Raw genomic sequence first — 12,331 nt, 5'->3', positions numbered from 1 at the left:
GATTTCTGATGCCAAGATTTGATGGTCTTCTTGACCAACTGTCTAATGTCATCATGTTTAGTCAAATTGATTTGAAAGTGGGTATCATCAAATTTGCATTAGAAAAGGCAATGAATGGAAAAAAAAAAAAAAATTTAAAATTGGAAAGGCTTATACGAATAGTTAGTCATGCCATTCAGGCTGATTAATGCTCCAGGTACTTTCTTGAGAGTTATGATTCAGGTCCTTTGGCCTTCTATTGGAACTTGTGTGGCGGTATACTTTGACGACATTCTTGTCTACATCATAAGTCATGCCTTACACATTCAGTACTTGTTAGAGGTGTTTCTTGCATTACGAAATAAGCAATTTTATGAAAATTTGAAGAAGTGTATGTCACATCCCGGACCCAGTCCGCATAGCAAGATATTGTCCGCATTGGGCCATGCCCTTAAGGATTTGTTCTTGGGTTTCGGCACGAGAACTTCCGAGGGGGTCACTAATCCTAGGACTGCTCACGCCTAAACTCACTTAACTTCGGAGTTCTTATGGGATCCGAAGCCAGTGAGTTCCCAAAACGCATCTTTCAATGGGAGGTGAACATGTACATATAAAATCAGGGACCAACCCTTACCCCGCTGATGTGGGATCTCACAATCTACCCCCCTTAGGAGCCCAACGTCCTCGTTGGTACACTCGAACTGATGGTGAGTCTGGCTCTGATGCCAAATTGTCACATCCTGGACCCAGTTCGCATGGCAAGATATTGTCCGCTTTGGGCCACGCCCTCACGGATTTGTTCTTGGGTTTCGACACTAGAACTTCCCAGGGGATCACCCATCCTAGGACTGCTCTCGCCCAAACTCACTTAAGTTCAGAGTTCTTATGGGATCTGGAGCCAATGAGTTCCCAAAATGCATCTTTCAATGAGAGGTGAGCATGTGTATATAAGGCCAAGGACCAACCTTCACCTTGCCAATGTGGCATCTCATAGTGTACATTCATTCTATATGTTGTTCATTGGTTATGTTGTATCCAAAGATGAAATTATTGTGGATAAGTAAAAGGCTGAAGTAGTGATCACATGACCTATGCCACAATCCATACATGATCTACGAATTTCTCATGGATTTCCCTCATTGTACAGGAGGTTTATTCTGCACTTTAACACCATCATGGTTTTGGTCACAAATTGTATGAAAGGTGGAAAGTTCTCTTGAAATAAAGCAGTAGCAATTGAATTCGAGCAAATCCAAAAAAAGTTAAGCACAACTCCATTGCTCGTGCTTCCCGACTTCTCAAAATTTTTTTAGTTATCTTGCGATACGTCCAAGATTCGTATTTGGCCTGTTCTAAATCAAGAAGGGCTTATTGCCTATTTTAGTGAAAAATTAAGTAGTTCAAGGTTGAATTATTTCACATACACCTTGGAATTCTAAGCCATTATTCATGCCTTGAAGTATTGGAGGCACTATTTGATCTACAAAGAGTTTGTTATGTACTCCAATCATGACTTTTTGCAGCATATAAACAGCCAGGAAAAATTGTTAGCAAGGCATTCTAAATGGGCAGCATACTTGAAAGAATTTACACTCACCTTGAATCGAAGATGCCTTAAGTCGGAGAAATTTTTTACTTGGATCGATGCGAATTTAGGCATTAGCTCTTTTACTTGAATCGTGACCCTTTGAAGCATATAAATAAAAGATTTTCTATCAAAAAAAGGGTTGATTACTTAGATTGGTTCTCGCAAGCAAAATTGTCAGCAAGACATGCTAAATAGGCAACATGGCATGCGAAATGGGCAACATACTTGCAAGAATTTCCAGTCACCTTAAAAAACAAAGCCAGCGTGCAAAATCAGGTTAGATGCCTTGAATCAGAGAAAAATTTTATCCATGAGAGTTCAGGTATTGGGGATTGGTTCTTTTACTTAGATCATGAATTTTTGAAGCATATAAACAGCCAAGAAAAATTGTCAACAAGGCATGCTAAATGGGCAGCATAACCGCAAGAATTTACATTCACCTTGAAGCATAAAGTTGGTGTGCAAAATCATGTTGCAAATGCCTTGAGGCGCAGAAAATTTTTACTTGGATTCATGAGAATTCAGGTATTGTGGTTTGACTCTTTTACTTGGATCATGACTCTTTGAAGCGTATAACAGCCAGGGAAAATTGTTAGCAATGTATGCTAAATGGGTAGCATACTTGCAAGAATTAACATTCACTTGGAAGCACAAAGATGGCATGCAAAATCAGGTTGCAAATGCCTTGATTTGGAGAAATTTTTACTTGGATAATGAGAATTCAGGTATTGGGGTTTGACTCTTTGAAGGATTTATTAAAAACTGATCCTTCTTCTTTACAATTGTTGAAGATGTTGAGCAAGGAACTAGAATATATTATGTATTACATGATGAAGAGAAATCTTTGCAGGGAATCAACTTTGTATTCTGGAGTCTAGCTTGAGACTGAAGATCATACAAGAGTTACATAATACAAGAGTTACATAATAAAGGCCACGTTAGAAGGGACAAGACCTTTGAGCTTGTTTCTTCTCTTATTTTTGGCCTACCATGCTCAAAAAGGTATATCGTTGAACAATGTCGAATATGTCAAGTTTCCAAGAGCATGGCAACGAGCCCTAGCTTGTACATGCAATTACCTATTCCTTCACAACCATAGGTGAATATAAGCATGAAATTTGTTTTGAGTTTGCATCGCACTCAGCGTGGTATAGACTCAATTTTTGTTGAGATTGATTGATTTTCCAAATGGCTCACTTTATTGTCTGCAAGAAGACAATAGATGCTTCGAAAGTTGCTGAGCTATTCTTTCGTGATGTGTATCGACTTCATGGGTTCCCCAACTCAATTGTTTCTGATTAGGACACCAAGTTTATAGTCAATTTTTTAGGAGCCTACGAAAATTAGTTAACACTAAATTGAATTTCAATAGCGCCTATCATCCTCAAATAGATGGGCAAACTGAAGTTGCAAGTCGCTCATTGGGAGATCTTTTGCATTGTTTAGTAGGTGACAATCTGAAGTTATGGGACCAGAAGTTATGTATTGCGGAATTTGCCAACAACAGTTCCATTAATCGCAGCACCGAAATGTGTCTTTTCTATATTGTCTATGGCTTAATTTAGGGAGCACCAGTTGATCTTGCTCATGTCCCAAACATGAAAAGAATCGATGGTAAGGCTAAAAATTACGTTCATAATGTCAAGCAGGTTCATAGCATGACTCTCAAGGACCTTCAAGAAACAGGTCAAAAATACAAAACTCATGCAAATTCAGAAATGAGAATGGTCGATTTGATGTGGGAGAATGTTTGGGTAGTTTTGATGAAGGGTCACTTTTTTGCTAGAGATTACAACAAATTGTCTGCATGGAAGATTATTCCAAAAGAAATTCTTGAAAAGATTAACCCTAATACTTATCGTTTGAAGTTACCGAGCCATACTCATACTTTTGGGGGGCGTTTGTTTGCCCTCACTAAGTGTCACTGAACTAGACTGGACTAACAATTAGTCCAATCTAGTGTTTGTTCTGTACTGGGATTATGTTTACTGAGAGTACGAGGGACTCGCACAGACAAACTCCTTCGCTAGGAGTTTTTAGCGAAACCCCCCGATACCCATGGGATTGCTAAGACCTCGTCTGCTCCGTCTTCGTATGCACCGTCCTTATCGTGCTTTTATCTCTCTCTGTTCTTTGTTATCTTGAGCACCGACAACCACCATCACACCACAGCTCACCAACTCCAGCGAGACCACACCACCAGCCCACCACCACTCTCTCCCTCTCTCCTCACCCTGAACCCAGAATTTCGAACTGAGGAAGATCCCGCTCTTACCGTTGTCCGTCCAACTCTAGCCGCCCTCCGATCCACCTTGTAGCTTTAAAAAAGGCAGCAAAGCCTTAACTCGCAGCTCCAGCACCGACCCCTTTCTCTAGCCCCACCAGCTTGTTGACCAGGTTTGTGTTAATGGGTTTGATAAAATTACGTTAATTTGGATTAATTTTATTAACTTTTGGTCAATTACTTGGCTTGATTTGTGTTTTTTGCTTTGTTTTTGCTACTTAGTTTCCTTGTCGTCACTTTTGAAAGAGGCTATGGTTTGATTTTGACCATAATCCATCACCAGCGCCTTACCTTTCTGGAAGTGGATAACCCCAATTAAAGTCCTTAAATAAGTTACTCGGACCACAATATATCATTGGTCAATTGAAGCTCCTTAAATAAATTATTTGAGTATTGTGCAATCATACTTGTTCAGGTTTGTCATGTGGAAACATTACAAATCTATGGTATCAATCTGCTTCTTGTGTTAAACTTTTGGTCTTTATTTGTTTTCCTTGTATGAATGAATCTGAAAATTCTTTTCAATGTAGCCAAGTTGGAATGTTTGGGGTTGTGATGTTGGTCTCCATATGTGGAGGAAATTGGTGTGTTTTGGCATTGGGTCTTCAATGGTCAAGTATGTTGGGATCAATTTTGTGGAGTAACTCAGACCGTGAAGATTTTTTTTTGAAAAGAAAAATGATGAATTGCAGCACTGCTGTTTCACATTCTTTTTTGTACTAGGAAAGCTATCTATTGTAGTTGATATGGTTCTGATAGCATGCCAAGCTTTCTTTGGATATGGGACATGTCACATGCGCCATCTTGAACTCGCTGCTATCCTGGTGTAGAAATATCTTATTCGTGCAGCAGTTTGGGATCTTATGTGCACTACCCCTGTTTTTTGCACAAGAAGTTCTCGTTTGTACATGCGGACTCCTGGTGTTGCCTACAGTGTGAGTATCCCGCCCTAACCACAATTTAGCATACTTGATCTAAAATGGAATTGAGTTGGAAGCTGTCTCCTCCTAAAAGACAAAGAGTCGTTTTGTTGAGCTTCTGCTGTGTACTGTGTTAATGTAGTATTGGGATCTTTCATTTGTTCTAGTTGGAACATCCAACAGTTTGATTAAATTAGTGACCTTTCCTTCTCTCATTTGTTTTTCCTTTCATTGGATTAGCACTAGTGCACATGGAATTGACTAGCTGACTTGCTTCGTTGTGAGGGAAGACATTTTAATTGCTTAGTTTTATATACAAATGGAATGCATAAATTGTTCATGATCTCTTCCTTTTGCATATTGTTACTAGTTTTCTTCAAACTAGTTGAAGCAAGCCAATTTACGTGCTAGGAATCCAAATGTAGCAATGATCAATGCGCAGCTCTCCATTTGTCATTGTGTCTCTCATCATTGTGGTCTTGGGATTGAATGCACTTGTCATGGTATGGACTAAAATTGGCTTATACATACAAGAGCAATTCCAAGTAATTATTTCACAATTGAGTAAAAAACTGAACTTATTAGACATAGATTTTTGTTCTACTCAAATACAAGTATAAACCAACACCTTTAACTTTAATCAACAACTTTAAACGAAAAGTGAATAATTAATAAAAGCATCCTGAACCTTGTCGATTGTTGGGAGAACATTTTGTTATATTGATGTTTGGAACAATGCTACTCTTGAATCATGTATGTTTCTTTCGTTGGCAAGAAAATTTGGTGTTTGTATTTTTATTGAGTCTCACTCTCATCCAATATTATTAATTTTAATAATATCCTTAATAAATAAAATAAAAAAGCAATCAAAATAGAACAATAATTTACTCCTAGTCTAAGCAAACATCAAACTGATGACAATACTGTTTTCATTATCTTGCTTCTTAGTCCGACACTACAACAAACGCTTCATTAAGCTAGTCCAACTTAGTCTAATCTAAGCCAGTCCAGCTTAGTCCTTGAAGCTAGTCTAGTCCGAGACAGTCTGATGCAACAAACGCACCCTTGATGTATTCAATTTGAAATACCTCATTCCATTCTGAGGGAACATCAATGATACTAGAAATTTAAATTCGAGGGCGAATTTTCTCTAACCTAGAGAGTACGATGCATATCTATTGGCCAATGCATTTATGGAGAGTTGGGATAAAAGTAATGCTCAACACCAATTAATAGCACTTAATAACAGCCAAGCGTTTTTTGGTTGATCAAATTACTTTCTATATGTAATTTTCAATTTTCTATGATTTTAATTTAGTTGTTTTTCAATTTCTGAATGTAAGTTACAAGGGCTTATAAAAACAGGATAGGATCATCTCCGGAGCACACCCATCCAGATCCTCCGGATCCTTCTTCTTTACGGTTCGAGTCAGCACCCTAGCCTCCCCGGAGTTGGCGTGGTGGCTTCCCCAGAGTTGGCATGGTGGCTTCCCCGACGCTAGTAACGACAACATCATAGTCGTCTGGAACGACGAACTCCGCTCATTGTTCTGAAAAATAGGATGCGTGGAAGTTCCCCAAAAACAAGTAGAAAAATGAAGAAGAAGTAGGATTGAAAAAGAAGAAGAAGAAGAATTGAAGAACAAGAGGAAGCAGAAGCAAAACTGAAGAGATGAAAGAAGAAGAAGGATCTAGAGGATCCGAATGGATTAGATCCGAAGAGGATCCTATCCCTATAAAAACCACTTCTTCTAGGAAGGTGGGGAAATTTGAACATTTTGATTAACGAAAGATCATAGTTTTACTCAATAATTTTAGCGCCTTTCTTTTGTGAGATTGTTCAACTTTGTTTTCTAGTTCTCTGTGTTTGTAGAGTGTGTACTAGATCGGGCTCTTTTGGGAATTTCAGGTTCCTCCCTACATCAAGATACTATTGCATTTTTTTCAACTCTTATTCTTTAGTAGATTATGATACTGCATGTACATAAATAAATACACAATTAATTCTATATAAATCTATCAAATTATACCCACTTTATCTGTACACAGCTTCCCCCTTATGTATACGTGGAACCAGAACAGGTATTGAATAATGTATTCAGGATTTGAGATAGACAAATAGCTAATTTGGTATTGTTGTGCTTTTAAAAAAAAATTGTTTCTGCTGTGTGATGAGAATAAACAATTGTAAAATAAAGTTGTTGAGTGTTTGGTAAATTTTTTTTTTTTTTTTTTATATGGGAAAGTTAATTTAAAAAAAAAAGGCAATACTTAAGTGTTTGATAAACTTTTATATAAGTTGCTTTAAATATGTTAAATGACTAAAACAGATATAGTATTTAATGTAATATAATAATTGTCGAAGACAATAATGTAAGGGTAAAAATTGTAATTTTGTAAAACATATGGGGATATACTTGCTATTTGAAAATTTCATTAAATGAGCATTGATTATTATGCTTTAAAAAATGAAAAAAAAAACACTTATTTTAACAGACCCTGTTTGACATACCCCAACCGAAATCAAGGCGTGCTAGCCGTGCCTTGGCTAGCACGTGGCGACGTGTGGGTAGTCAGGCATTTTCCTGATGTATTCCCTGATGATTTACCTGGATTGCCGCCAGACCACTTTAGGTGGTTTCGACTTGTGTGTAGGTATAGTTGTTGAGATGTGGATTTGAGCTCTAAATTCAACCGTACAGGTCACGTTAGATGACTCTGGCTGACATAACATTTGCATTGATTGATATCACCTGATTTTCATATTTATGCTGGGATATTTGACATGGAATATTTACGAATGTTGTTATTCTAAGCATGATTTCGATATATATATATATATATATATATATATATATATATATATATATATTCTATTTTCTGGGAAATATTACAGGTTTTACGGAGAGGAGTTAGAACTTTTGAGAAATGAAATGATTTTGAAAAACTTTGTTTTTGCCCACTCACACTTTCTGTTTTGCGCCCCTCCAGGTTTTAAGTAGAAGCGCCTTGGTAGGTCACGAGGACTTGACGGTGGTTCTGATAGAACACAAATGTAGGATCACCTTTGGGTGTTGTATAATTAGTATTCGTCCTACTGGACTACACTTAGGTTAGTTATGCTCTGATACCAAACTGACACACTCTGACCTAAATCAAGGCGTGACGGCCAGCACGCCTTGATTTAGGTCGAGGTGTGTCACTGTTTCTGCTTTTCTATGTTTTTCTATGTTTTTTTACTTTCATTGACAACAGTTTTTCATAAAAGAACTTTTTTTTGTTTTACCAAACACATTTAATGTTCCAAGTTTTTTTAATAAGCTGCTTTATTTGAAAGAACCGCTTTATTTGAAAGAACCACAATCCCAAACCAACCCAAAGTAAATGGAAGGGAATCACATTTTATTAGTAAGGAAAATATGCTTCATGTACACTTCTGCACCGCACATAAAGAAAAGTTCAAGTCAGAAGTTAGAGAGGCACGTCGGACGGGTAATCGCAGGGATGTCTTCGAATTGTGTCTCTGAGCAATTTCTCCTGCTCGTGGAGATCGGAAGAGGGAGAGTCATATACATCTGTGAAAATGTCAGCAACTGGAGGTTTATCAACTTTTCCTGCTTCTTGGATTGCATGTAATATCTGCATTGCAACAAAAACGCATAAAGAATAATTCAGAAAACACAATTCTTTTATTTGGATCTTACACCTTGCATATCTGTTCAACATGTTTTGAAGGATAGATTAGGAGATTTCAAGTTAGAGAACAGAAATTTGCACGAACATTTTCCTCATACTATAAAAAGAAAGTTCCGGCTCTTGGGAAGCAACTTAGGAATATTGTTGACAACAATCTCTCAAAAATTGATTTCCGTTATTTTAGAATCAAGTTCAACGAAAGTAGAAGTTAGGGGTTTTCTGGAAGTAGAGTTTAACGAGAAAATCAATTCCATGTCGATATTTTTCAAACCAACATATCTCATGGCAAGTTATTGCATAACAAGGTGCTCCAAAGTAAAGCATATCATTATACAACTATTAAAGATGAGTACTATGGAGTAATAGAGTGCTCACCGTTCACAGACGATGCACGTAGAATGGGACAACGTAACTTCTACTCCCAAAATTCCTTTGTCAATAAAATTTTAGGAAAAAAAAAATCTATTTTTGTTTTCGAAAACATCTCTCTTAAAATTTAGCATAAAGCTAGTCATCCTAATCGTTGGTATCACTAGAAGTCATTAAACTGGGGAGAATATGACTAACAAAGACATGGAAGAAGAGTTTCTAATTTCTAATCGTTCGTCGTTATTTCCCTTCATAAAATAATAGTACGTCTTACCTGCTTCCTCGCATCGCTTCTGGCCTCTAACTCTTGCTTATCACTCCACCAACTATTGTTTTCCATCCACTTTCTAAATTGAGATATAGGGTCTCGCTCCAATTTCCACCATTCAATCTCTTCGACTGGACGATACTTCGTCGAATCATCTGAAGTGGAATGGTGTCCTACTCGATATGTTAATGCCTATCAATGGAAAAGGTCAAAACCAAACATTAAAATTTGAAGACACAATTGGCTCACAAGGCCAGGAAACCAAATAAGAATCCTTTTCATTACCTCAATTAAGATTGGTCTCTGTTCCTTGATTGCCATGTCGCGGGCAGCATGAACTGCACCATACACAGCAAGTGCATCATTACCGTCTACTCGGATGCTTCGAACTCCATAGGCCCGGCCTTTGACAACAACACCATCACCTGCCCAAAGAAGAGGAATAAATTATTACTTTGCTTCTATGCATCAGCAGACTTCAGTTGATAGAAATTGTAAAGATACAAGCAGAGAGATAGAATACTCCGAAACTGGTCTGATGTAGGTGTACTGATAGCCCATCCATTGTTCCGACAAAAGAATATAACCGGAGCATCCTTAACGGCCGCAAAATTCAAAGCAGCATGGAAATCACCCTAACATAAATTGATTAATCAGAAGGGGACAACCAACACCAATGACCTCTAAACTATATGGACATCCCGCCACTGTTGATTGATTACACTTGATTTTGTTTTTGTCATGGCCACAGAAAGCCTTCATCATTATATTACTAGACTCTGACCGCGATTATTCAAAAAAAACATGGTGGTTATCGTAGGACTAACAAAAATATTGAAATGCTGGGCATCAATGGGATAAATGCATTTGAGGCTATAACCAGATTTTTGAATCAACAGAAAAATGAGGGACTTAATAAACTTGTTCGCCGCTTTTAATTATATTTGCCAGAGGCTATTAAAAACGTTGGAGGCGTGAGCAGTTTTAGGATAAAATTCAGTGGTAGTTTACCTCACTTGTGCCGCCATCACCAACATACACGACCACACATGCATTTTTCCTGTCCATCTTTAAAGAATACGCAGCACCAACAGCATGCGGAAGTTGTGAGCTGGAAAGCAATATAAATTATTGGTGGTGTGAACTTAATCATTTTAGTGAAACAATTGAAAATGGTCAACATATCAGCCAAAAATGATTCCTGCATAAAATAATTTATATCTTACGCCACGGTTGATGCTACAGTGACGTAATTGAGCTTGTTAGACCCATAATGGACTGGCATCTGCCTGCCTTTTCCATAATCAGATTTGTTACTGAAACACTGGTTTGCAAATTCTTGTAGAGTGAAACCGCGCCATAATAGCACTCCTGCCTCCCTGTACTGCATGCATGTCAAAGAAAACTTCTCTCAGCACCTCTCATGGTAAACCATTGAATCATCTGATAAGAAAAAGGGAATTGAAATCTTAATGAGTAGGAATGTAGGTGTGGCGTATTTAACTAGAAAGGATAGTAATAGTATAGAAAGTTCTCATATATATATATATATATATATATATATATATATATGTGGTGGAAACCTGAGGAAAGACAATGTCGTCAATGGTGAGTGCTGCCGCCGAGGCAATATTGATGGCCTCTTCACCGACTGTGGTCAAATAGAATGAAATCCTTCCTTGCCTTTGTGCTTCATAGAAAATGGTGTCCATGGTCTGAAGAGTAACCATGTTCGTATACATTTTCACAGCAACTTCCTCACTGACCTGTTTAAATTGGTAATCCATAAGTCACAAGTTACTTCCTACGGCTTATCTTATATTCATGTTTGTGAAAAAGAAAATGGAAACTCATTATTGGAAGCGAGACAGAGAGAATTTCTAGTACCTCTACATGGTTGCTAGACAAAATGTGGTTCCCATTGTCGTCAAGGATGCGATAACAGCACTCACGCTCCCTAGCAGTCTCAGATATGAACCTCATTTTAGGAGTGAACTTGACCTTTCCTTCTGGAAACTCTAAGGCCTGTAATGAAAAAGCGATATTCTTCAGCGATTATATGTGCATTGTGCATTGTGCAATGTGCAAGCTCATGGGGCGTCTGGGAAGCAAATTTATGAAATTATGCAACAATGTCTCATCTTGTAATTCATCCAAGATACTTAACACCACCTCAATCTAAACTCTTGCACGGCTATACAGAACAGATCCCGCCGACCTCTTATGTGTATATGCTTGTTTTGTTAATCAAGTATCCTTTGACCGAAAAAATAAATAAAATAAAATAAAAAACAAAACAAAATGAATGCAAAACAGACAGAGACAATCAAACTGGAAATCGAAGATTAATAAGATACCTGATCGTGAGTGCGACGAGTATTATCCAAATCCCGCATCGTTTCTGCTTTGACGGATTCAAACCGGCGAGAGCAGAAATTACTTAAATCTCCGGCCGCCGGGATTCGGAGAATTTGAGGAAATGAAGGAGGAGTAGTGAGTGGAGTGGGAGAGGTAAGAGCCAAGGATCCGATGATACTGGACGATGATGATTTGAAATGCTTGATAATGCTGCTACCCGATTTCCTCATCGTCGTCTTCTCCTTCTCTCTGTCTCTATATCTATCTGGTTCTGGTTCTGCCTAACAACACTCCTCTGATTTGCAGAATTAGAAGCCTTTGCACAATTGGCTTCTGGTCTCGATAAGGTTGCTCAGAATCAACTGGCAAGAGGTCAACGATTACGTAAGTTGCTTAAACAATCTCAATTATAAGAATAGATACTGACTATTTATGTTACTTCATTTTTTATTATTTTTCGCGAGAATTGGTAGAAGAATGAGAACTATTATGGGACATACAACATTGAGACGCATGATCATTACGCATATCAAGGTACTAAAAGACATTAGGTGATAGTCGGGCGACGAGATAGGGCCTAACATTTAGGCGGATTAGGAGGATTTTAGTAAATCTAAATATTTTCTATAAATAAGTGTCTGTTTATATTTAAAATATATATAATTCCATCATAAACTACAAAATAGAATGACATATATGTTATGAACTATTGGAACATAATAAAAATATAGGGAACATAATAAAAATATAGGGAACAAGCATATAACGTGTGTTCATTTACGTATTTAATAAGTCTCTTACAATTTATTGAAAAATAAATAAAATGCAAAATGAAAGTTATCTATTTTTCGTCTAAGTGAGTCGCAACT

General features: G+C 37.5%; 1 protein-coding gene across 1 annotated transcript; it reads right to left on the bottom strand.

Moving 5' to 3' along the window:
* Positions 1–8,156: 8,156 nt before the first annotated feature.
* On the bottom strand, positions 8,157–11,909 carry LOC137720640 (2-oxoisovalerate dehydrogenase subunit alpha 2, mitochondrial-like). Its single transcript, XM_068459730.1, has 9 exons — positions 11,462–11,909; positions 10,992–11,129; positions 10,688–10,870; positions 10,331–10,488; positions 10,116–10,215; positions 9,628–9,739; positions 9,390–9,529; positions 9,111–9,296; positions 8,157–8,410 (listed from the first exon to the last, which is right to left on the bottom strand). The coding sequence occupies exons 1-9, from the start codon at positions 11,690–11,692 to the stop codon at positions 8,243–8,245; spliced, it is 1,416 nt and encodes a 471-aa protein (XP_068315831.1). The 5' UTR covers positions 11,693–11,909; the 3' UTR covers positions 8,157–8,242.
* Positions 11,910–12,331: the final 422 nt, after the last annotated feature.

The sequence above is a fragment of the Pyrus communis genome, chromosome 16 (assembly GCF_963583255.1).
Source record: "Pyrus communis chromosome 16, drPyrComm1.1, whole genome shotgun sequence".
NCBI lineage: Eukaryota > Viridiplantae > Streptophyta > Magnoliopsida > Rosales > Rosaceae > Pyrus > Pyrus communis.
This window is presented reverse-complemented; position numbering and strand designations above follow the sequence as displayed.